Source organism: Lutra lutra, chromosome 5, assembly GCF_902655055.1.
Source record: "Lutra lutra chromosome 5, mLutLut1.2, whole genome shotgun sequence".
In the NCBI taxonomy this organism is placed as follows: Eukaryota; Metazoa; Chordata; class Mammalia; order Carnivora; family Mustelidae; genus Lutra; species Lutra lutra.
Genome location: NC_062282.1, coordinates 105,420,046 through 105,447,862, shown reverse-complemented (window position 1 = coordinate 105,447,862; position 27,817 = coordinate 105,420,046). Strand labels below are relative to the sequence as shown.

Below are 27,817 nucleotides of genomic sequence, written 5' to 3'. Positions count from 1 at the left end.
TTAGGGTGGTTTAGTAGGAATGAGAAGGACAGACAGGTAATACCTCCTGAAGATACAAGTGACAGAATGTGGCAAACAGAGATAGGAAAAGAACCTATTTGAGCCAAAGAAGACTCAGATGCTTCTAGCTAATGACACTTGGCTAGATAGGAGGATAGAAGGCAATAGTTAACATTAAATAAAAAGAGAAACAAAGAAGATTGGTTCCATAAGGGACAGATAATCAGCTCCAACAAAGACAAGACAGTAAGAAGCAAAGGAGAAAAGATATAAAAAGAAACGAAGAGCAAGAGAAAATACAGTTTTTACAGTGTAGAAAATGCTTTTGCAGTATTAAAGATAAGTAAACTACTGTGTACAAATATATTCAGTTAGTCCCTGAGCTAAAAGTTTCATCCATTTTCAAAAGAAACTGATCTTAAAACTATTTAACTCAACATCTTCCTCTCCCACCATTACCCATTAAAAAAAAAAAAAAAAAAAAAAAGGATGTCCAAAGACACTAGGTGGTTTGCCTAAAGTCACCAACTTATCAGTGGTAGGGTCTAGTTTAGAATCCAGGTCTTATGACTCTCAGTCTAACTAATGTCCAGAATTATGTTAGAAGCAGTTCTTATATAAACCAATTATTTACTTTTCCTTATGGTCAGAATTATCAGCATGCCGTGGTGCCTGGCTGGCTTAGTCAGTACAGCATGTCACTTGATGTTGGTCAGAATGGGGAGTTCAAGCCCCATAATAGGCATAGAGCTTACTTTAAAAACTAGCCTTTCAAAAACAAAAAATGTGGGGCACCTGCGTGGCTCAGTTATTAAGCGTCTGCCTTTGGCTCAGGTCATGATCCGTGTCCTGGGATGGAGCCCCATATCGGGCTCCCTACTGACAGCCTGCTTTTCCCTCTCCAGTTCCCCTGTGCTTGTGTTTCCTCTCTCGCTCTGTCATAAATAAATAAAACTTTAAAAAAAAATGTGGCCATGCCAATACTTAGAATTTTTTTCCCTGCATCCAGAAGATACAGATCCTGTTGCTGGTTTACGTGACTGAAATCATATATGGCAACAACTGGCAGAACAGAAAGAAAAGGAGGCAACATATTCCTGAAGAAAATAAAAATGTTACAGTGTATTAGGCCCTGAGATATGTCACTCAGAATCTATATTAAGGAACACTACACTCCCCTCCACACACACACAGGTGGCCCTAATTCCTATGTTTCAATACCTACCAGAAGAAATTCTGTTTGAAGCCATAAATGCCATTACCAGTGGCTGAAACTAGTGACAGTCACGCTGTAGTAGACATTTTTTTTTTTAAAGATTTTATTTATTTATCTGACAGAGAGAAATCACAAGTAGGCAGAGAGGCAGGCAGAGAGAGAGAGGAGGAAGCAGGCTTCCTGCTGAGCAGAAAGCCCGATGCGGGGCTCGAACCCAGGACCTGGGATCATGACCTGAGCCGAAGGCAGCGGCTCAACCCACTGAGCCACCCAGGTGCCCCTGTAGTAGACATTTTAAACTATTACCTTGTTTCAAAGGAAAGCATTCCCCTATAAATACATAACAGTTCTCAAGGATGAGCCAATTTTTCTAGTATTTTATTCACTAAATTTTAGAAGGTAGGCCAGGAAACCTACCCACCATGTTCAACATAATTTTCAGCAGGAAAATGCATTTTGAGTTCACACAAAAAATTATTTTGTAACTCAAGACTGCACTCCATTTTAAAGCACATTCAATTCAGACTAGCCACATTTCAAGTGCTCAAGAGCCCTCCTTTATACTGCCAACACACTGGCCAGTCTATATTGTAATGTATGTTGGGACAACTCCTTTCTCTGAATTTGTAACATCAAGTGAGTATGTAAATTATTATTAAAATATTTATAGGATGCCTGCGGTGGCTCAGTTGGTTGGTTGTCTGCCTTCAGTAAAGAACATGATCCCACTGATCCTGCTTTCCCCTTCCCTCTGCTTCTCCCCTAGACTTGTGTTTTTGCTCACTGCACTCTCTCTCAAATGAATAAATGAAAACTCTTTCTAAAAAAGTTATTTGTTGGGGCGCCTGGGCGGCTCAGTGGGTTAAAGCCTCTGCCTTCCACTCAGGTCATGATCTCAGGGTCCTGGGATCAAGCTCCACATCCAGCTCTCTGCTCAGCAGGCAGCCTGCTTCCTCCTCTCTCTCTCTCTCTGCCTGCCTCTCTGCCTACTTGTGATCCTCTGTCTGTCAAATAAATAAATAAAATCTTTTAAAAAAAAAAAGTTATTTGTTGCCTTCATTAAATACCTTAGGTTCCATTCAAACATAAAACTAAATATAAAAGGAACCCTAAGTAAGAAACATAAAACAGGAACTTTTTCTAAATCTTAGTTTATACATTCAATCTGCTGATGGATCTTCTCTCCTGACCTTAAGTAGTTCACCACACCAAGCAACAATTCAGAAGCTTGATTTTCACTAATATTTTTCTAAAACAAATATGAATACCACTAATCAACTAAAACAGTATCTGGATTGAGTTCTAACATATCATTTAAATCAATTTCCAGGGGCGCCTGGGTGGCTCAGTGGGTTAAAGCCTCTGCCTTCAGCTCAGGTCATGATCCCAGGGTCCTGGGATGGAGCCCCACATTGGGCTCTCTGCTCAGCAGGGAGCCTGCTTCCTCCTCTCTCTCTCTCTCTGCCTGCCTCTCTGCCTACTTGTGATCTGTTAAATAAATAAATAAAATCTTTTTTAAAATAAATAAATAATAATAATAATAAATCAATTATCCAAATATACCTAAACTGTTTTGGAAAATAGTCACAACTATTTAAAAAAAAAAAAAAGAAAAAAAAAAGAAAAGTTTCTGATACCATAGAGAAAACAAATGAATTTTTTTTATTATTTCAATTACAATTTCAATCATGTAAAAAAGTTCAGTGCAAAATGCACGTGTTACAATAATTTACATTTCCCTGGTTCTGATACTTCATCAAATCTAAGTGTTTCATTTTAAATTGGCTTAGTCCGTATTGCCTAGCTACATACATAGACTATTCTCTTTCAGAAAATCTTTTCTTGATTGCAAAAACTCTATGTTTCAAACTATACACTTTTGTATTTTATTTTTCCTGGATCTTCTTTGTGTAATTGTTTTAAATTATAATTAGGTGAGAAATTTTTTGTAGACTAGGACTGTACTTTCTATTCTTCAGCAACTTTCCTAAAGACAGAACTACCAAAATGTAAAAGGTAAAAGTTTTAGAGAAAATAGATGAGTCAGTTAAATCAATTCTGCCATTTAATACCTGGATGACCAGTATCTCAGATTCTTTATCAATAAAACGGAAATAAAAAATATCCATTTGGAATAGGAATTCAGTAATAGGTAAAGCATAAGACACAGAATAGACATCTTGATATAAAGTACTAATACTACTGATAAGAACAACCTACAGGGGCGCCTGGGTGGCTCAGTGGGTTAAGCCTCTGCCTTAGGCTCAGGTCATGATCCCAGTGTCCTGGGATCGAGCCCCACATCGGGCTCTCTGCTCCGCAGGGAGCCTGCCTCCACCTCTCTCTCTCTGCCTGCCTCTCTGCCTACTTGTGATCTCTGTCTGTCAAATAAATAAATAAAATCTTAAAAAAAACAACCTACAGTTGCTTCTTTCAAAAGGTTTACAATACTTCTTGCTTGTAAAATCTTACCAAAAATTACATGAAAACATTTTTTCATTCTTTACCAACAAATTTTAATGAGTCTGGTTCCCATCTCCAATCCACAAAATCATATTAAGAGAACTACATATGGTGGAATAAAATATACAGCTCTTCTTTTTCTCCCTTTCAACTACAACCAAATGCACTCTCACACATTCATAGCACAAATTTACTATATTGTTGAATCATATGAAATTGCCATTTTTACATGTCAAAACTGGTCAACTTATTGGCTATCTCCAATGGTTCAATCTGAAACTTTCTTGTTCAATGAACACTTTAGTAAACCCAGGTTGGGGTGTAGTTGTTATACATAAGCAAAGTCTGTTAAATAAGGGCTATGAGGGCGCCTGGGTGGCTCAGTTGGTTGAGCAACTGCCCTCAGCTCAGGTCATAAACCTGCCACATCAGGCTCCCTGCTCAGCAGGGGTTTCTCTTCTCCCTCTGATTTCCCCCTCTCATGCTCGCTCTCTCTCATTCTTTCTCTCTCAAATAAATAAATAAAATCTTTTATTTAAAAAAAGGGGGGGCTGTGAAATAAAGGGAAATGTAAAAGTTCATTCTTATTTTAATGCTTTTACTTTGTACAAAGCTCTTCCTAAACTAAAATGTTAATATAAAACATTCTGAATAAATTTTTTTTTAAAGATTTTATTTATTTATTTGAGAGAGAGACAGTGAGAGAGAGCATGAGCTAGGAGAAGGTCAGAGAGAGAAGCAGACTCCCCGTGGAGCTGGGAGCCCGATGCGGGACTCGATCCCGGGACTCCAGGATCATGACCTGAGCCGAAGGCAGTCGTCCAACCAACTGAGCCACCCAGGCGTCCCATTCTGAATAAATTTCTAAGCTAAAACCTACAATATCTTTGAGAATTATTTTCCAGACTATGGAAAACACACATCAGGAAGAGATGATCAAGTAACAATTACATTGATCTGCAAAACCAAGCATACAACTTAAGAACTTCAGTATCTTCACCAGAATGAGTTATATTTCAAAAGCCAATGGTGTTTAAACTACGAGACCTCTTGAGTGTATGAATTACACTGAAGACTCAAAATACAGTAACAAAATTATTTGTCAGAGAAATTTTGGGGAAGAATTCTCAACAGAACCTACCTCAATAGTTCTCAAAACTGGTTCAGTTTTGAGTGAATAAAATCAGTTTGAATTCAGTTTGGTGAATAAAATCACCAAAACAGCTACAACAAAAAACACAAGTGCCCTAATAGTGAGAGAGTAGGGTCCTAATGAGAAATGTAATAAAATTCTCCAGGTGCTTCTAATATGCATCCAGGATGGAGGAACCCTTTTTCTTAAGGCTTTTTTTTTCATACCCCTACATAAATCAAGACTAAATTTTTAGGAGAGTATGTTCCTAAGCCAGGTAAAGTTCCAGAGGTTCTAGTGTGTCTACCACAGAGTAAAATGTTCTGTTTTATAAGAAAACGTCTCCCCTACTTTACCATGAAGACACCACTTACACCAAAAAGTAGTTCCCTCTCCTATTTAAAGAACTGTAGTAATATTGACTTATTGGAGGGAATAGTAGCAATGTAGAACATAAAAGAAAATCTGTAGTGTTTCATTGGGACCATCATGGTAATTTCCAATTATTACTGATATTCCTTTCTGTTTAAAAAAAAATTTAACTTTCTAGGGGCGCCTGGGTGGCTCAGTGGGTTGAGCCTCTGCTTTTGGCTCAGGTCGTGATCTCAGAGTCCTGGGATTGAGCCCCGGGTAGGGCTCGCTGCTCGGTGGGGAGTCTGCTTCCCTCTCTCTGCCTGCCTCTCTGCCTACTTGTGATCTGTCAAAAAAATAAATAAAATTTTTTAAAAAATTTTAACTTTCTAAATTATAAATTAAACACTAACAGCTTATTTTATACAAGTTTAATCCATCGACTAAAAAAAGAAATTATAACCAAAATACAAATGTCTATTTAATTTCAACATTTAAAAGTAGTCCAATTAAGACAGTCTTACTGTTCTAGAATCCGAGAACGGATTATATTCATCAAGTCCTGGTGGAACATTTCTTGTCACTTGCGTAACTGATGGGTCCTGGAATAAAATTCAAAGGAGAAAAAAAGATTACTTATCCTTTAAGGGACAGTTTTGATAGTTACAAAGCACTTGCTCTATCTGTACTTTTGGTCAACAAGCAAAGCTAACAGAGGAGAACAAAGAAGATTATCAGATTTACTCAGTCCCATTCCAACAAGGTTGAAATTTATACCCACAGCCCTCATACCCTCAGTGAAAAAACTGGGTTAGATGCAAATCAGCTGCTATTATATAAAGAATAAAAACAGTTATGTGGAACTGACTGCACAGCATCTTAGCAAATCTTGGGCACACCCACCATCCTTTCCTTTGGATTCCACAATGAGTTCATGTTCCCCCCAGCCCCCCCCCTTTTTTTTTACAATATCTTCTATCAGTTTTCCCTACTGCTGATATAAACACCATATTACAAATCAATGTCATATACAGGCAACATGTACCACATCCAATATTAAGCACCACTTACTTGTATTCTACCCAACAGTTTTGACTATTGTTCACTTTGTCCTGTACTGTTTCTCCTTTTCCAACTATAATATATTACCATACTATCCCAGCTTTTTGAATTAGGCTTTCAAATAAGTAAGTCCCCAAATCCTAGAGAGTTCATCTACTTTTCTTGTGAATAAATGTAAGACACAAACGTAATGAACATCTCAACAAAAACCAACTATATAATTAACATGAAAAAGCATTTGCAAACTTTAATACAGTTTCATTGACTTTCCAATCCCTAGTCCCAAGCTTTGGCACGCATCAGAACCAAATACAGATTGCTGCACCCACCCCCAGGGTTCTGGAATGGGGCATCAGAATCTTTATTTCTAAAAAGTTACCATGTGATGCTGCTTCTGCTTGGAGAAGCACTGCTCTCTCACCTATGCTGCACCTTTTCCAATCCATCTTCCTCAACACAGTCATCAAAATTACCTCCCAAAATAAAAAGTTTATCTTGTCATTCCCCTCCTCCAATCCCTCTCCTCAGTTCCCCACCCATTTCAGGTTTTTTAAAGGCTCTCCCAAGACAAAATACAAATTCCTCAAAATGAAATACAAGGCAGCTGACCACCGAGCTTTCCAGACTAATAAACTTTCCAGACTAATAAACTCTACCACAAGGTCCTTCCCCTAGCCAGATCTCCACTCTCTACCAAGTCAAATAAGCTATTGCATAAGGAGCCTTAAACTTGACAAAAAGGAAGATGTAATAATAAATTTAAAGTATGGCACAGACAAAAGTAAAAATTTTAAGCTTGCTCAAAAAAACATGAGGAGCAGGAAGATTATCAAGAGACAGTGTATGTCTCAGGGAGAAAATTAATAGAAACACGAATATTTGATCTCAAGGTTTGGAGTTTGAGCCCCATGCTGGGTGCAGAGATTTCTTAAAAAATAAAAAATAAAAAATAATTTTAAGAAGTGGGTTCAGGGGGCGCCTGGGTGGCTCAGCGGGTTAAGCCGCTGCCTTCGGCTCGGGTTATGATCTCGGGGTTCTGGGATCGAGCCCCGCATCGGGCTCTCTGCTCAGCGGAGAGCCTGCTTCCTCCTCTCTCTCTCTGCCTGCCTCTCTGCCTGCTTGTGATCTCTGTCTCTGTCAAATAAATAAATAAAAAATCTTTAAAAAAAAAAAAAAAAGAAGAAGTGGGTTCAGGATCAACAAGTAGAGACTTACCACATCCCATTAGTCCAGATGCAGTCTCAATGCCCATGCCTCTTATCCCTACCCACAAAACCAGATGACCTAGGAGTCCTCAGCACCATATTCTTCCTTGGCATTGCTTCCTCTGGCAGGAATACACAAAGGTAGAATAACCTTAGTGATCTCCTCTTCCTTAAAGACTCAATCTGAAGAACACTTCACATGCTAACTAATAAAATTGCTGATACCCAAGTAATTGCATTCCAGTCTAAGTGCTTCCACAGAGCTTGGCATTTATTTTCACCAGCATTTATTTCACTGACTCATGATGATCTTCATACAAGTCCCCTTTCCCAAAATAGAAGGTCACTTCTTTAAATACAAAAAAATACATGATTAGGTCCTGTTTATTTAATCATACATGCATAGTAATACTGTTTGAGTGATAATTGCCACTCCCAAAAAGAAAAAAAAGTCCAAAGAGTAATTCCTCAGGATAGTAACACCAGTATTAATCAAGAAATACTCCCCGAGGGGCACCTGGGTGGCTCAGGCATTATGTGTCTGCCTTTGGCTCAGGCCATGATCCTAGCATCCTGGGATCTACCACTCCCCCACCCCCCAAACCCCCCATCCCCACATCGGGCTCCCTGCTCAGTGGGAAGCCTGCTTCTCCCTCTCCACTCCCCCTGCTTGTGTTCCCTCTCTGGCTGTGCCTCTCTCTCTCAAATAAATAAATTAAAATCTTTACCAAAAAAAAAAAAAAAAAAAAAGAAGAAAGAAAAAAAATATTCTGTGGGGGGGGAGTGAAGAAATATGAAGCTAGTTCAAAAATTTAAGGGAAAAGATGATCTTACTCATAAGGGAAATACTAATTAAAGGTACCCTAACATAGTATTTCTCATCTATCAGACTAGAAAAAAATCTACATGTCTAACATAGCCAAGTGACAAAAGTGTAAGAAAACAAGAATTCTCCTACATTACTAATGGAAAGAGAAATTATTACAACTCTATGGAGGGACAGTTGGCAATAGTCAGCAAAATTACATCTATATTTATACTTTTTTAAGATTTTATTTATTTAGTTGACAGAGAGAGATTACAAGTAGGCAGAGAAGCAGGTGGGGAGAGAGAGAGAGAGGAGGAAACAGGCTCCCCGCTGAGCAGAGAGCCTGATGCAGGGCTTGATCCCCACGACCCAAGCCAAAGGCAGAGGTTTAAACCCACTGAGCCACCCAGGCGCCCCCTATATTTATACTTTGACCAACAATCTCACTTCTAGGAATTTAGCAAAAGACTGGAAGCAACCTAAATGTCTACCAATAGAATACAGTTAAATAAACTATGGTACACGTACATGATAAAGTACTATTCAGTTGAGCATTACGCAGTTGTAAAATACTGTAAGAACATCTATACACTGCCATAGAATAAGTGGAAAAAATGCAAAACAATATAAATAAAATGTTACTTCTTATTCTTATTTAAGAAAAAAATTAATGTGTATGTGTTAAATGGTTAACAAGATAAAAAAAATCAGGGGTGCCTGGGTGGCTCAGTCGTTAAGCATCTGCCTTGGCTCAGGTCATGATCCCAGGGTCCTGGGATACAGCCCCACGTCAGGCCCCGTGCTCCTTGGGAAGCCTGTTTCTCCCTCTCCCACTCCTTCTGCTTCCGTTCCCTCTCTCGCTATCTGTCAAATAAATAAAATCTTTAAAAAAAAAAAAAAAAGAGGAAAAGATGTCATTCTTTCAGTACTAGCAAAATACAGTGAGTCCAAGGAGTCCAAATTCTCATTTTATAAATACACAGAGCAAATTATCAAGTGTCCTAAAATTCACATTAAATTTTTTTTAACTCCTACCTAAGGTATAACTTAGCTCCAAAGAGATGCAGAATGAAATCATTCTTCCAATTTTCTACTTTTAACTACATAATGAAAATGTACTTGGTTTCCTTCTAGATTCTAGAAGGGTTTAATCCAGGCTGAGAGTTACTGGGCAGTTTAACAAAATCACTCTGTCAACTGAACTGAGTTCACTTCTAGTTGGTCTGGAATTTCTCCTCAATGTAGTATTAGGTGACAAAGCAATAGAGTATGTATAAAATTTTCCAAGAATGATTTAGGAAGAGCTGCTATCTCTGAATTACTACAGGACTATCATTTTCAAATTTGGTTTTGTTCTTTTTTTAAGATTTATTTATTTGACAGAGAGAGATCACAAGGAGACAGAGAGGCAGGCAGAGAGAGAGAGGGAAGCAGGCTCCCTGCTGAGCAGAGAGCCTGATGCGAGGCTCGATACCAGGACCCTGAGATCATGACGGGAGCCGAAGGAAGCGGCTCAACCCACTGAGCCACCCAGGCGCCCTCAAATTTGTTTTAATACATGTAAACAGTATTGAGGAAGCGATAGTCTGTAAACTGGAAGAAAACAACAAAGCTTAAGATTTAATAATGAATAATCTTTTTAAGATTTATTTGACAGAGAGAGCCACCCAGGCACCCCATGAATAATCTTTCTTTGAAGATTTTATTTTATTTGAGAGAGAGAGTGTGTATACATGACTAGGGGGAGGCGCAGAGGGAGAAAATCCTCAAGTAGACTCCCCAGTGAACCAGCACATGGCTCGACAGCAGACATGAGAATCATGACCTGAGCAGAAACCAAGAATCAGGGGCTCAACCAACTGAGCCACCCAATAATGAATAATCTTTTAAAGCCTATAAAGTGTTTAGCACTTCCATTACTTCCAATCCTTGCTATGATCCTCCCTGATGGATAGTATTATTCTATTTTTCAGACAAAGAAGCTATGGCCTTGAAAAGGTCAAGAAACTTTCTGAAGGACAATTAGTGTACATCTGAGACAAAATATGAAGCCACAATTTCCCAATGCCTATATATATATTTTCTATCAGATATATGAAAAATAAAATCTACCACAATCACAACTTTATCAGGAAAAGACACTGGCACCTACATTAAGATTCTCTCTCTCCCGCTGCCCCTCCCTCTCCTCCTCCCCTGCCTCTGTCTCTCTAAGAAAAAGGAGGAGGAAGAGGAGGAGGAGAAGGAGGAAGAGGAGGGAAAGAAGGAGGAGGGGAGGAGAAAAGACATTAGTCGAGCTGATTGTTTATTAATGATTCCAAAAGCTTTGGCAGGAAAATACTGCACTTTTTTTCAACACAACAAAATTAAACTGTTTCAAGTGCTAACTTGGTTACTTCTGTAGCAGTGGTTCTCAGACTCAGTACATACTGGAATCACCTGAAGGGCTTGTTAAAACCCAGATTACTAACCCCATTCTAAATGTACCTTGATGTCTGAGAACCTGCATTGCTAATGAGGAAAACAATTTGAGAAAGTCTAATTTTATTGACTTAAAGGAATATAGTAGGTCTCTTTTTTATTGACTTTTAAGAAGTACATTCTCATTTAAATGCTCTAAAAAATAATAATTTAAATGCTCTATTTGGATCTGACTACCCATAAACATTACAATTTAAATTTATGTCATTTAGTTAAGCTAAGGCTATTCTTTATTTTTATTTTTATTCTTTTAAAGATTTTATTTATTTGACAGACAGAGATCACAAGCAGGCAGAGAGGCAGGCAGAGAGAGAGGAGGGAAAGCAGGCTCCCCACTGAGCAAAGAGCCCAATTCGGGGCTTGATCCCAGGACCCTGGGAACATGACAGAGCCGAAGGCAGAAGCCCCAACCCCCTGAGCCACCCAGGCGCCCCTACTTTTTTTTTTTTTTTTTACATTTTTTACATTTCTTTTTTTTAAGATTTTATTTATTTATTTGACAGAGAGAGAGAGAACACAAGTAGGCAAAGAGGCAGGCAGAGAGAGGGGGGAAAGCAGGTTCCCTGTTGAGCAGAGAGCCCGACTAGGGGCTGGATCCCAGGACCGTGAGATCATGACCCAAGCCAAAGGCAGAGGCTTAACCTACTGAGCCACCCAGGTACCCCTAAGCTAAGGCTATTCTGCTAACACCTTAGTAAGCCAATTACTTCATAGTCGTATTTCATTAAAAATTGAGATGCCTGGGTGCCTGGGTGGCTCAGTGGGTTAAGCCACTGCCTTTGGCTCAGGTCCTGACGCAGAGTCCCGAGATCAAGTCCACAATGGGCTCCCAGCTCCACGGGGAGTCTGCTTCTCCCTCTGACCTTCTCCCCTCTCATTCTCTCTCTCACTCTCTCCCTCTCAAATAAAGAAATAAAATCTTTTTAAAAATTGAGATGCCTTATATTTTTTCAAAGAGTAAAATTTCACATATAGCATAATTAGCTATTTTACATCTGTAATCCGGGGTTCTTTACCAAACCTTCTATGGTAGTGTGCCTTTATTATATTTCAAATTATTTCATCCACCATGCCTTAAATTGGACATTGCTCCATCACTCCACACATAACACATAACATCCTCCTGAGAGGTTATGTGTGGAGTGATGGAGCAATGTCCAATTGAGGAAGATTCTAAGCTAGCAGAAAGTACTTTCACCTTCAGCTAGATGCAAGGAGATGAAGTAAATAAAAAAGTTTTGGAGCTAATCAACTTCAATACCCTGCTTATTCTTCTCTTCTCCGTATATACACTATCTTCAAGCTAAATAGTCTAATAACATAATAGCCTACATGAACGATTGTGTACAACCATATATTATGTATCCACTTACTGTATCTGCTGACACTTAACAGGTTTGAGTTTCAAGATCAACACTAAAAACCTCATGTATCGTAGGTACTTGCTCTGTAATAGAGTACTAGTCTAGGAATTAGAAACTCTGAGCTCCTAACAATGACTAGAGTCTGTGACCTTAGGCAAGACACCTAACCTGTCAATTTTCTCATCTGTAAAATAGGGAAAAATTCTGATAGATATTGTCCTGGTCAGCTGAAGTTCTGAAATGTTAAGCTATAGATTTTAAGTCTTTCCCATTTGGAAGAAAGCTGACTGCCTATATTCAAATCCCATTCACACTAAAGAAAAGCTGTAAACTTTGAACAAGGCAATTCATACATCAATGTGACTCAGTTCCTTCATCAGTAAAATGTATCATAGAGCTCATGAGTTGCTACATATAAAATGATTGCTACTATTCCTGCACATAGAAAATCCTCAGTGATAGTTGAGACTATTATTACCACTACTACCAAGCTAAAGATAAAATAAAAAAGCTTTCCATTTATAATTAACTGAGATATTAAGAAAGTATAGCACATCATATATGGTGAATAGGCCAAACTACCCACAGATACCTTGTGAGGAAAGCAACCAGACATTCTTTGCTCACCTTTGTGTCATGTGACCCTGTTATCTCAGCTGCATGTTAAAGGGTGAGGAATAGGCTTTGTGCCAAAGGCAGCCATTTTTAGAAATGGAGGGGGAAGCCTGGTAGACCCCAACAGAAGTGACTCTATATTGGACAATAGCTGATCAATTAGATGCTATTTCTTAAGCTACTTGAATAGGAGACATAAAGATTGGTAATTAGTAGCAGCAGAAGAAGCTGACACTAGTTATGGTAAAAAGACAAATAGAAGCTAAAAAGAAGGTGACCAGAAAAGGGAACAGCGGAACAGAATCTGAGGGGAATGGCAATTACCAAGGTTGCCAATGTGTGACCAAAGCAAAAACAGGGCCAACAGAGTTACTGCTATTCCAGTTGGTGAGGAATGACTTGGTGTTACAGGAGTTTTCACTGTCCAGAAGATCTCAGAAGGGCCTCAAAGTGAAAGAAAAAGAAGAAGTAGGAGAAGAGCAGAAGAGGGAAAAGAGGATAGCAGAGATCAGCCCCCTAACTTTCACTTACACCAGTACAGTGCAATTTTTATGTTTTATAAACACTGATTTCACATGAAAATGACCTCCACTCCTTGGTGGGAGGGCGGTGAAGGTGGGAGAGGAGAAGAGGGTATTTGAAGAAACACGTGGTTAGCTTCCAGAGACTGTTTCACTACCACTGCAGAGATGGACTCTGTTGGGGTACCTTTCCTCCCTCAACAATCCTTTCAATAAATCTCTGTTACCTGAGGTAACCAGAGCATGTCTCCATGCTTTAAAACGGAAACAGGTGGATATCAATGTCCTCTGTCATTTCATGTTCCTGCTAAAACTATGTAAAGACAGTTTACTGCCACTAACTATATTTCAATAAAATCTGCAATAAGAAAGATTTTTTTTTAAAGATTTTATTTATTTATTTGACAGAGAGAAATCACAAGTAAGCAGAGAGGCAGGCAGAGAGAGAGGAGGAAGCAGGCTCCCTGCTGAGCAGAAAGCCCGACGCAGGGCTCGAACCCAGGACCTGGGATCATGACCTGAGCCGAAGGCAGCGGCTTAACCCACTGAGCCACCCAGGCACCCAGAAAATGCATATTTTTAATTCTATCAAGCATGCCTGTGAAAACTAAAGGCTAAAGCAAAGACAGATTCGAGGAGAAAAACAGAATTCATCTATTTTAGCACACTACTAGACTATTTAATTATGTCATTTAATCCTCAGAACAGCTGTATGACTTAAATTCTATATCCTTTCCTTCACTGCTAACAATGTTAAAAGTAATTTGGCCGAAGTCATATAACTTTCAAATTCAAATCTGACCCTGAAACTGAGTTCTCAGAAGAAAATGTAATAAAGAAAACAAATTTATGTTTAAAACAGTATCTCCTCAAAAGAAAAAGGCTGACTTAAACTTGGCATTGCTCCACAAAACTTAATTAAAATACTCTTCAATAGCTCTACTTAATCCAACCAATATTATACACTAGACTAGGCAACTTGATTAAATAAAAGTCCCAACCTAGAGGTTATGAGAGGCCCTGCCTTCAGAGAGTTAATTTTTTTACTACTTTGTACTTCTCAGAGCTACTATAACCACATGAATTTAACAAATACTGAGAATTCCACTTACCTGGAGAATTACTTATTTCTAAATGCCCCAATTATTCTTTAAAAACCAAAGGAACTATAAGAAGCCATTAAAAATTTCAACAAGACTCTAAAGCAACATGTATTTGGCAAATCTTTTATAAGAGACTGAAAAAGGTGCTTAATAATTACTAGAAATTATTCAGTAAATCATGACTTAAAAACTGGTTGCCATTTTCATTACAAGTCCTGACAGTCTTACTCAAATCTAAAAGCAACTCACAGACTAATTTTTGTGAACCCAAATCAGTACTTAGTAAATTAAAATAACTGAAGCAATCACACCCAAACAGATTTAATGAGATACTACTTCACACCTACTAGAATGGCTACAAACAAGACAGAGACAAGTGGTGGTAAGGGTATGAAAAAACTAATGTGCTGGTGGGAATGTAAAATGGTACAGTCATTTTGGAAGTTACCAAAGTACCTAGCAGTTCCACTCCTAGGTATATAACCAAGGGAATGAAGACATGGGCCCACACAAAAACTTGTACACAAATATTCTTAGCAGCACTATTCCTAACAGCCAAAAAGTGAAAATAACCCTCTCATTTATACCAACTGACAAATACACTGTATATCCATGCAATAAAATTGCTATTTGCTAATAAAAAGAAATGAAGTCCTGATACATGCTACAATATGCACAAACTTTCAATACATTATGCTGTGAAAGCTGCCAATCAAAGACTACATAGCGCACGATTCCATTTATAGGAAATCCCCAGAAAGCATATTAGTGGCTGCCGAGGGCTAGTGGTATTGGAGGAAAATGGAGAATTATTGCTGCCAATGGGGTTTCTTTTTGTGGTGATCAAAGTTTTTAAAGTTGATAGTGATGACTGCACAACTGCAAATATACTAAAAACCACTAACCTGTATACTTTAGGTGGGTGAACTGTGCAGTATATGTATTATATCTCAAAGCTGTTTTTTAAAAAGATAATCAGATGTAATATTTCTTAGAATAAATGTTGCCAACCAGCTATAAATCTCTAAGTCTTCAAAATCTAAATACCACATCATTCATTAAGGAGAAATACTCATTAGTCAAAAAATCAGGATAGAGGGGGCAGGGGTATTAGCTATCAGGGACCAAAATAACACCAGCATTTCCTGTTATACTAAATCACCAAAATTTCTTCTGATATTTGAGAAACTGGGTAGCTAATACAGCTATGTGCCCCAGTATTAATGCACTGAATCTAGAGACCTAAGAAGGAAAAAAGGTAATCATGAAGAACAGGAAAATAATGGTCATATTTCTGTCAATGACCTGCAAGTTCAATCACCTTTGACTATGATAGCCTAGTAATCAGAGAACAGCACTCTTCCCACAAAAATAGCCCTGATTTTTCAGTAAACTGTTAGATTTTTGTACAGAAAAAGTCGCTTTATCATACACAGTAGTTCTTCACAAAGACTAATGAGTTTTTGATCATTATCTTTTAACATACCAAATACTGAAATTACCAGAACAATTTACCACTAAACATGACAACCAAAGACCTATGAACAAATTTTAAAAGGTCTTGGTTTTTTTGTTTTGTTTTGTTTTTTGGGGGGTATTTTGATCATATTATGGGCAGTGAACTTTTAATTTTTCCATCTGAGAATAAATGTATACTTCATAGAACACTACCTTATGAAACAAAATCTGGCTAAAGTAACTTCTCTTGTTGACCACCAAGTTAACCACCAACTTGGTAGTTAACAAGAGTACTTAAAACCCAGTACAAGTACTCAGGCCAGTACTTAAAATCAAAACACCACCAAAGCCAGGCATTCTGTACAACAATATCCCATGGGAGGAAAATGTTTGAAGTTCCAAGGGAACTTCACAAGGGATGACACAAGGGATTCATCTCCTGCTAGCTTTCCATGACTTCAAAAAGCAATCATAAGCTTTCAAAACTATTAGGTCTTAATGTAATAAAAAATAAAAAAATTAATAAGACAGATGACCTCTCCAAAAATCATCAACATTAAGCAAACAAATATAAAACTGTCTAACATTTAAACAAAACTTAAGTCATAAAAATACAATGACCTTTCCTTATTACCCTCAGTTCATGTTCTGATCTATAACAGCCTCTAAAATGTCTAAGCTTGGTAATACAACCAGTAATTTGTATGTTTTGTTTTTGTTACTATTTCTGTTAAAGCAAAAAGTTAATAAAAATTCATCTGAGAAAATATAGGCAATTTAAGGATAAAATAAAAGAAGCATAATCACATGCTATAACCAAAGATAATCTTGCACCATTATTTCCTCTGTTATCTTAAGAAATTCCCGTCTTTGCCTTGATTCAAAAGAAATATTCCTATAAGAAATATAAAAAAAATATATTGAAGGCAGAAAAATTCAGTAATTTGCCTAAGGTCACTCAAGGAAGTGATAGAGAAGCAAACCTAGATGTCCTGGTTCCAGACCCACCCTTAACAAGTGAGGACAAACTTCCACAAATTTGATTTACTCCTTCCTCTAATGCCCCTAATACCAGGCTAAAAATACAGAAATGCCGGTCTGTAATATATGTACTTCACAGAACATTTTCTTATGAACTCAATACTAAATGGTGATTAAGTTCCCCTGAGACTCAAACACAAATGTTTCCATAAAAAAAAAAATTTCAGGGTTACCTGGGTGGCTCAGTGGGTTGAACCTCTGCCTTCAGCTCAGGTCACGATCTCAGGGTCCTGGGATCGAGCCCCAAATTGGGCTCTCTGCTCAGCAGGGAGCCTGCTCCCCCCGCCCTCACCACCTGCCTCTCTGCCTACTTGTGTTCTGTCAAATAAATAAAATCTTTAAAAAATTTTTTAATCAAAACAAGTATATACTTCTTTTAACCTTGGGGAATACATCAATTTGCATTTTTACAATACACCATTGACTTGTAAACAATTCAGTAAAATTTACAATTACTTCAGATGCCAAAAATTAAGCGTGCTATGCCACAAATAAAAACCACAAGACTGATGAAATCAACCTAAGACAAGCCTCAAAAGCTTCAGTAAAATTGCTAAATGGTGGTAAGATTATAGTAGAATACTAGCCCTTGGCCATCTCTAACCAAGATTCCTGATGCTGTTTTCCTGTACCTCCTATTTTCATTTCTCACCACTTTCCACATGTATTCCAAATCACCACATGAGGATTCTAACCACCATTAGAAGATAGCCATAGGAAGGGGCACCTGGATGGCTCAGTTGGTAGAGGGTCTGACTCCTGGTTTCAGCTCAGGTCATGATCTCATCGGTCCTGGGATTGAGCCCAACACTCAGCATGAATTCTATTTGAAGATTCTCTCCCTCTGCACCCAACGACCCACACTTGCTCTTGCTCTCTCTAAAATATATAAATCTTGGGGCACCTGGGTGGCTCAGTGGGTTAAAGCTTCTGCATTCGGCTCAGGTCATGATCTCAGGGTCCTGGGATGGAGCCCCACATTGGGCTCTCTGCTCAGCGGGGAGCCTGCTTCCCCCTCCTCCCCCTACCCCCGCCTGCCTCTCTGCCTACTTGTGATCTCTGTCAAATAAATAAAATCTTTAAGGGTGGGAGGTTGGGGGAACCAGGTGGTGGGTATTGGAGAGGGTACGGATTGCATGGAGTACTGGATGTGGTGCAAAAACAATGAATACTGATACACTGAAAATAAATTAAAAAAATTAAAAATAAAAAAAAATAAAATCTTTAAAAAGGAAAAAAATAGAGGGCAAGATCAAAGTCTACCTTATCTTTGAGTCCACCCCCCGTCCACCTTCTTCCTAGGGTCTACATGAGACTTTATATATACTAACTGCTCAACAGAGAAGGAAGTCCCTCATGTAAACTGTCCATACTTTGGAATATTATTGTCTCCCTGTGTGCCTAGATAAAGTCACTTTACAAATACTCAAAATGCATCTTATCATATACATTCCTACTTTAGTAGTTAAAGAGGCTCTAATATTTTTGCTTATCTGCAAAAATAAATCCAGTAATTCATCTATATTCTGTAAAATATATGTAAGAAAAAGTATCAAATTGATAATATTGATAATGTGTTCCTAACTGCATTCCAAAAACAAGTATAAACCCATTACATTAAACTTTTTTTATATATATAAAAACATACTGATGCAAGCACAGATTTACAAGCAATTGCAACACTAGCTCTGGCAACTCTGGAATTGGGAGCAATTCTGCATTAAGTATGAGGGCTTTCTTAGATAAAAGTATTTCTTGTGCAAGAATAAAGATTAAGAATACAGAAATTTTTGAAGAGGGTGCCAAGATCATTCTATGGGAAAAGAACAATCTGTTCAACACAACTGGATACCCACATTTTCAAAAGAATGAAGTTCAACCTTACTTCAACCTTGCTTCACACCATATATAAAAATTAACTCAAAAAGAATCACAAACATAAATTTAAGAGATAAAACTATAAAACTCTAAGGACAAAACACAAGGGTAAATCTTCATTACCTCAGATTTGGCAAAGGATTCTTAGATACAACATCAAAACACAAACCACAAAATAAATATAAATTTTTATTCAGTCCAAATTATAACTTTTGTGCTTCAAAGAACATTAACAAGAAATGTCTTTGAGGGGCGCCTGGGTGGCTCAGTGGGTTAGGCCGCTGCCTTCGGCTCAGGTCATGATCCCAGGTCCTGGGTTCGAGCCCCACATCGGGCTTTCTGCTCAGCAGGGAGCCTGCTTCCTCCTCTCTCTCTGCCTGCCTCTCTGCTTACTTGTGATTTCTCTCTGTCAAATAAATAAATAAATAAAATCTTTAAAAAAAAAATGTCTTTGACATTGACAAAATAGGAGAAATTATCTACAAATCATTACAGTTGACACATGAACAATGCAGGAACTTAGGGGGGCTGGTCCCACCCCCAGGGGCAATAGAAAGTCAGCATGTAACTTTTGACATCCCAAAAACTGATAGCTTAACTACAGAAGCCCTACTGGTAACAGTCAACTAATACATATTGTGTATGTATTACACTATATTCTTACAATAAAGCTAGAGAAAAGAAAACATTAGGAAATAATATGGATGGGCAAATACATTTATAGCAACAGTATACATAGTATTTAATTAAAGATAAGTGAACTGGGGCACCTGGGTGGCTCAGTGGGTTAAAGACTCTGCCTTAGGCTTGGGTCATGATCCCAGGGTCCTGGGATCAAGGCCCACATCGGGCTTTCTGCTCAGCATTGAGCCTGCTTCCTCCTCTCTCTGCCTGCCTCTCTGCCTACTTTTGATCTCTGTCAAATAGATAAATAAAATCTTTAAAAAAAAAAAAAGATAAGTGAACATGTAGTTCAAACATTGTTCTTCAAGGTCAACTGTACTTCAGGAAAAGACTTATATCAAGGGGCCCCTGGGTGGCTCAGTCGTTGCCTCAGGTCATGACCCCAGGGTCCTGGGATCAAGCCCACCGTGGGACTCCCTGCTCAGCAGGCAGCTAGATTCTACCTCTCCCATTCCCTGTTTGTGCTCCCTCTATCATGGTATTTCCTTGTCAAATAAATAAATAAAAATCTTGAAGAAAAAAAAAAAAAGACTTGTATCAAGAATGTATAAAAATCTCTTACAATTCAGTGATAAAAAAGACAAAAAACTGAACTTAAAATTAGGCGAAGGATCTGAATAGATTATTTCTCCAAAGAAGATATACAAATGACCAATAAGCACATTAAAAAGCTCAACACCGGGGCACCTGTGTGGCTCAGTGGGTTAAAGCTTCTGCATTCGTCTCAGGTCATGATCTCAGGGTCCTGGGATGGAGCCCCACATTGGGCTCTCTGCTCAGCGGGAAGGGAAGCCTGCTTCCTCCTCTCTCTTCCAGCCTCTCTCCCTACTTGTGATCTCTGTCAAATAAATAAAATCTTAAAAAAAAAAAAAAAAAAGCTCTAACACTACATAGCCATCAGAGGAATGCAAATCAAAACCACAGTAAGATACTCCAAACCCACTAGGATGGCTAGAATCATAAACAAATAATAACAAGTGTTGACGAGAATGTAGATAAAGCAGAATCCTCATCTGCTGCTGGTTCCAATATACAATAGAGCACCCGTGTGGAAAACAGTCTGGCAGTTCCTCAAATAATTCAACATCGTTACCATATGACCCAGCAATTCTGCTCCTAGTTACATACTCAATTTAAAACAAGCATCAGGGCACCTAGGAGGCTCAGTCCTTAAGCGTCTGCCTTCAGCTAGGGTCATGATCCCAGGGTCCTAGGATCGAGTCCCATGTCAGGCTCCCTGCTCCACAGGGAAGCCTGCTTCTCCCTCTCCCACTCCCCCTGCTTGTGTTCTCCCTCTAGCTGTGTCTCTCTCTGTCAAATAAATAAAAATCTTTAAAGAAAATAATAAAAAGAAAAACAAGTATCAAATGATAACTTGTACAGAAATGTTTACAGCAGCAGTATATACAATAGTCAAAAAGTGGCAACTACCCAAAAGTCCATCAAATAGTAATGAATAGGCATTACCAATTCTTTTTTTTTCTAAAGATTTTATTTGACAGAGATTGAGAGAGCACAAGCAAGGGGAATGGCAGGCAGGGGAGAGGGAGAAGTAGACTGACTCCCTGCCGAGCAGGGAGCCCGAAGCAGGGCTCGATCCCAGGACCCCGGGATCATGACCTGAGCTGAAGGCATCCACTTAACTGACTGAGCCACCCAAATGCCCCTGGCATTACTAATTCTTAAAAGCACTCAAAACCAAATGCCAGCGAGATTACTGGATTGCTCTCTTCATACAGGTTTACAAAGAGTTCTTGTGGCAATTCTTGCACAAGGAAGGGGAACACAGGCCTCTAACACTCGTCTATAATGTGAAGGCAAAAGCTATATGGCACTACAGGCTGTCTTGGTAGGAACAGATGAAATGAAATAAAAGTGGTAAGGGGACTTGGTACAAAGTCAAATCCAACCAACCTTTACACCTATTTTTTTTTTTTAAGTTTTATTTATTTGAGAGAGAGAGGGAGTGTGTGAATGAGAAAGAAAGACCACAATAGGGGAAAGAGGTGGAGAAGCAGACTCCCTGCTAAGCAGGGAGCCCGATGTGGAGCTTGATCCCAGGACCTGGGAACAAGACCTGAGCCAAAGACAGACACTTAACTGAGTGGTACAACAGACACAACTGAGTGGTACCCCTACAAATCATCTTTTAGTTCCTTCACTTATTGAAAGTCGGGAAATTTCCCCCTCGTGATTTAAAAACATCTCCTTGTGTTTGGGTTTTCATTACCTATTAACAAAAACTAAGCACAGTTTTAATTATATCATGTAGACCTGTATTCTCTCATTTACCATGCTGTCCTCACTTGACTAATCTTAGCTAAGTTACTTGGCCCAAGGAAAGCTAAATATAGATTTAGATCTATATTTGATCTAAATACAGGTTTAACTCTATCATGCTTTTGTCAAGAAAATGTTACTTCGCAATAACCTTTTGGCAATTATGACTGAAAAAAACAGACTCAAGTCATCTCGAATGCTGGGGGAAGGGAGGGTATTTTAAAGATACATACAGGAAAAAGGATGCCAGGTTTCAAAGACTAGAACTCTTCAAAATGTGGTAACCTCTCTTGTAGTTCAAGATCAGCTCTAATAATAAACAAGAATTATAGAAAATTAACCTCAAAAACCCTGGTCAATTAGTACTCCAGTGTTCTATAATTAGTTAATTTGGCCCCTTCCCCTTATCATTCCATGGTTATTCCCACCATAACTACAGGATTTTTTCTCTGTGCTTTCAGCTCAAGTTCCTGAGACAGATAGTTCACTTAACTATCACCGTTACTGTTGGAGAAAAATTTTGCACCAAGCAATCTTATCTCTTCCTGATCATCTCAGAGAATGGCTTTCCTTGGGCCAAGTAACTCTGCTAAGATTAGTCAAGTGAGGACAGCATGGTAAGGGTCACACAACAGAGGACATGATCATCTACCATGTTAAGCAACCACTTGGGCTGCTTCCTCAGTGGACTGAGGCTCAGAGCATAGCAGGCTCCTAAAATATAAAGCCACCTCTCCAGCTTTTATGATCAGATGCAATCCCAATATCTAACATATTACAACAGGAGAGAATTTATGCGCTCACAAAATGATCCACACAGGTATAAAAATGCAACAATTATATGGTTTCAAAGAAGAAAAAACCTTGCGACACAAAAAACTGTACTTTAGCAACTCTGGTATATCAAATTCTGCTTGAAGTCCTTCAACTGCTGGGAACTCCACACCAAAAAAAGCATCACGCTATTCTAATAGATCTTTAAAAATCTTTATGTTAGGGGCACCTGGGTGGCTCAGTCGGTTAAACGTCAGCCTTCTGCTCAGGTCATGATCCTGGAGTCTCAGGATAGAGCCCCCTTTCCGGCTCCCTGATCACCAGGGGTCTTGCTTCTCTCTTTCCTTCTGCCCCTGCCCCTGCTCCTTCTCTCTCTCTCTCTCTCTCTCTTTCTCCCTCACTCTCTCAAATAAAATCTCTTTTAAAAAATTTTTAGGATAAAGTTTACCTTCATGTAAACTCTGCCAATTAACCTTTTTTTTTCCTGAAGCAAAAACAGTTTATTCACCCCAGCAAGAACCCTTCAAGTATCTGAATATCTCATACTTCTCTTTAGCCTTCTGTAGACTACACCCCAGAGTAATTTAAGCTTAAATTACTCTTCCTAGGACCTGATTCCAGACCCATGGCCATTCTCACTTCTTTGGGCACATCCTGCTTTGTTCAAGCCACTCTTTAAATACACACTTGGAACTGAAGACAAAACCTGTGGGTTGGACAAGAACAGAATATTGTTGATTCATCGTTAGAACTCATCATTTATTTCATTAATCCAATATAAATTTTTCAGAAACTATAGGACTCCAGTGATTTATCTTAAGAAAATACCCTATAAATTTCCTGGATCTGCATTTCAGCACTACTAAATATTAACTGTATGCCCAAAAAATCATTTTTAATATCAGCAATTATTTACTTTCAAAATTTTTACCATCACCATCTTAATTAAGATTGTTAAAATCATGATACCAAAATAAAATCACATTCAAATATTAGTTTTGCCATGTAGCATCTCTAAGAGGTACTCCACTACACTAACAGCCTCCCTCTGAACCTGCCTGAGAGCCTTCGGTAGCCAAAGGAGATGCTCAAGCTGGACAAAAAGTTTCCTACCTGGCTAAACAATACTAATGCAGGGACGCCTGACTGGCTCAGTTGGTTAGGCAGCTGCCTTCGGCTAGGGTCGTGATCCCAATGTACTAGGATCAAGTCCCACATTGGGCTTCCTGCTCAGTGGGGAGCCTGCTTCTCCCTCCGCCTCCGCCTGCCACTCTGCCTGCCTGTGTGCTTTCTGACAAATAAATAAAAATTTTTTAAAAATATATTTTAAAAGATTTTTTAAAAATATAGTACTGATGCAGAGCACCCTAACACTCTACTTTAAGTAAAAAATGAATTACAGATGTGTTTTAAGGGAACCTTTGAACCCTGGTAAAATTAACAAGAAACTATTAAGAGAAATGGACCACACTGGACTAAAAGGACAGTGATACCTCAAAATGAAAAGAAGCTTCTGGACTCCCAAATTCCAGTGCATAATAAGAAGCACCGTGAAAACATTTCTCCTCAGCTGCAAATACTTCTATAAGTAAAAAAGGACTTACCAGAGAGTGGAACCAAAACCAGAAGAAAATAATAGATTAGGGAAAGACCTCCAGGTAGCAGAACTGGGCCTTATTCAAGGAACACTCACTGTCCCAGTTAGGAGACCCTCAAAAATAGGCCTGGATGGATTTCAGACTTGCCACAGACCAGCAACTGCTAACTGTTTCCCATTCCTCCCCTACTTGAATGGGAATGTCTATTGGGGTTATCCTGTACTTGTCTCGCCATTTTATGCTGGGTATATCTCTTCAGCTCCTACGTCTGTATCAGGAGGAACATAAGCTCCTCCCATCAAGGAGTACAATCTAATCCTTCCCATTCTTTTTTGAATATGGTCTGGCTTTTTGTCTTGTTTGACTAACACAATGTAGCAAAAAAGAAATGACTCAAGAAGCCTTTAGCATCCCTTCTTGACCTCTTCGAACACTACTCCCACTTTGTGAAAAGTCCATGCTATTCCTAGTAGAAAGGCCATGTGGAAGAGAACCAACTGCTGCCCCCAATGACAACCCCAGATCATTGCCAGATACTGGAGTTGAGCACATCTTAAACCATCTAGCCCAATCAAGCTGCCAGATAATCGAAGAGAAATAAGTGATTCCAGGCAATAACATTCAAAACCAAACCACCCAACTTAGTCCAACTCGAACAACAGAATAGTGAGCAAATAATTGTTGTTTTAAGCCACTAAATTTAGGGATTATTTGTTATACACCATTAGGTAACTGAGACAATGATAAATAAAATAATGATGCATCTTAATTTGATGAAAAACCACAGGCAGCTGAACACATGCTTTTTAAAAATATCAACTTGAGGAAGACAGTATGAACTCATGCAGTTGACATGACCATAAAATAACATAGACCACAAATTACTACTACTATGTCCCAGATAAATGTTGAAAGATAAAGCTTGCAATGTTAGACTACCACAGAAGAAATCCTCAAAATTCTTTCCTAGTGCTGTCCAACCTCCAGTCACAATTTTAAATGGATGAGGCAAGACTGACATCAACTAACTGTAAATGAAAACTATTTTTAAATAATAAAAATAATATTTATTATAAATATTAAAAAATAATTTTGATAACATTCTTGAATTATGGGTCAATTTTTTTATTAACATATAATGTATTGTTTGTTTCAGGGTACAGGTCTGTGATTCATCAGTCTTATACCATTCATAGCACTCACCATAGCACATGCCCTCTTCCTCAATGTCCATCCCTCCCATTCCCCCTCCACTCTAGCAACCCTCGGTTTATTTTGTGAGACCAAGTGTCTCTTAAGGTTTGTCTTCCTCTCTGGTTTCATTTTGTTTCATTTTCTCCTCCCTTCCCCTATGATCCTCTGTCTTGTTTCTCAAATTCCTTAAATCAGTGAGATCATATAATTCTCCCTCTCTGACTTATTTCGCTTAGCACAATACCCTCTAGTTCCATCCACATTGCAAATGGCAAGTTCTAGTTTTTATTTATTAAACGTTCGGTGTTTTGGTTTAAAGCCAGAATTACAGCTAGCACCTGGCATTTCAGCAGAGGGACCACTTCAGACCAAAAAGTACTGTTAAAGGTTTGTTTTTGTTTTTTTTTTTTTTTTTAAAGATTTTATTTATTTATTTATTTGAAAGATAGCATGAGCGAGGAGAAGGTCAGAGAGAGAAGCAGACTCCCCGTGGAGCCGGGAGTCCGATGCGGGACTCGATCCCGGGACTCCAGGATCATGACCTGAGCTGAAGGCAGTTGTCCAACCAACTGAGCCACCCAGGCGTCCCAAAGGTTTGTTTTTTTTATAATTAAAATATATTAAAGATTAAGTAAAACATGGCCAAAAAAAAAATTGGTTTTTTGATGGCTGCATAATATTCCTGTGTGTGTGTGTGTAAAAATACATATATACGCATACATACGTATACACATACATACATACATCTTCTTTATACAGTCATCTGTTGATGGACATCTAGGATGAGTGAATTTTAATGATGAGGTTTTCAATTTTCAACTCTAATTAAACTCTTAGGATACCCTTGGTATTATTCTAACTTAAATATCAGAAATAAGAATGGTGAACTGTAGCTCATTTTTAAGAGATTATTTTTAAAAGAGTGGAATTTTTGAGGCCCAAAACAAAAGAATGGAGTTATTAGGGAGGAAGCTTTTGCAGTGACAAAGCACCAAAATTCAGACAACCAGGGTCAAGTCTAGGGCAAACCACTTATGTTTGGCCTTGACTTCTCAACTATGACTGGCCCAACAGATACTAGCACCCTTGAAGAATCTAAAGGAACACAAACTTTTATGAAATGAATAAGTCTTAGGCAAGTACAGCATAGGGAATGTAATCAATCATAATAGTGTTGTATGGTGAAAGATGGTAGCTTATACTATGCTCACCACAAGTGTAACATAGACTTGTGGAATCACTATGTTGTAAACCTGAAACTAATGTAACCTTGTGTGTCAACTATACATCAATTAAAAAAAAAAAAAAAAAACCACGAACTTCTCTAAATTAATAAGCTAAGAATATGGTTCACTGTAATTAAATCAATTTCTTAAATTACTATTAACACTACTTACTATGATCTAATTAAAGCCAACATGCATCAAGCACTTATTACATGCTAAACATATGATCATCTAATCTGATTAACAACCCTATGGGGAAGGTCCTATTATCCTGCTTTACAAAAGGGTAAACAGACATATGGAGAGGCTAAGTAACATTCCAGCAAGTTAGTGGCAAAGCCAGGATCAAATGCAGCATTTTTTTTTTTAAACTCTTAAGCAGATTTTGAAGAGAATGTTCTTGTTTTTTTAGGAAATATATACTGAAGTATTGGGGGGGTAAACAGGCATCATATCTGTGATTTAGTCTCAAATGCCTGCAAAATACAAATGTGTGATATGCATATATACACACACGTGTGTGTGTATGTGTGTATGTTGGAGGGAAAGAATGATAAAGCAAATATGATAAAATGTCAAAATGGCAACTTTCAGGGAATCTGAATAAAAGATACATGGGGTAAAAAAAATGAACTTTTGAGCAGAAACCTTTAACTACTACCCTCTGCTGTATCTGTATGAGAGCCTCAAGTCCAAAGTCCCAATACAAAACAAGAATTTGGTTCAGAAATGCAATCAACAAGCAAACAGAGTGCCATCAGTAACAGACTAGGAATAAGATTTAAATTCTAATGCCAGTTCTGTACCACCTACACCTGGGTATAAGATATTGAGCAAGATAGCAATGAAAATTAAATAGTTTTTTTAAAGATTTTATTTATTTGACAGACAGAGATCACAAGTAGGCAGAGAGGCAGGCAGAGAGAGAAAGAGAGGAAGAAGCAGGCTCCCAGCTAAGCAGAGAGCCCGATGTGGGGCTCGATCCCAAGACCCTGGGATCATGACCTGAGCCGAAGGCAGAGGCTTTAACCCACTGAGCCACCCAGGCGCCCCCAAAAATGAAATAGTTTTTAATCAAGAAGAAATTATTTCACATTTGGCAATCATCCTATCTCTGGGCTTTTTTCATCCATATAATGGATTTATTCAGATTTATTCAGATCTCATTCTAAGATTTTCCTTTCCCAGCTACAAAAATTTGATTCCATTTTTTAAAATTACATAAAACATTATTTCCAAAATGAATTTCCAATCCAATCAATAATCATATTAATATGTTAAAACCTATTAAAAGGTATGAAGTTTTTCTTATCACTTTATTAATTTTTCTATCCTTTGAGTAAACTGTACTCATTCTGGCACT

General features: G+C 38.3%; 1 protein-coding gene across 1 annotated transcript in view; it reads right to left on the bottom strand.

Moving 5' to 3' along the window:
- The window catches only part of SCAMP1 (secretory carrier membrane protein 1), a 129,916-nt gene that overhangs the window by 89,785 nt on the left and 12,314 nt on the right, over window positions 1–27,817 (bottom strand). Inside the window, exon 2 of the mRNA XM_047731753.1 lies at window positions 5,687–5,764. Within this exon, the coding sequence (XP_047587709.1) occupies window positions 5,687–5,764 (78 nt within the window). The remainder of the gene's footprint in view (window positions 1–5,686; window positions 5,765–27,817) is intronic.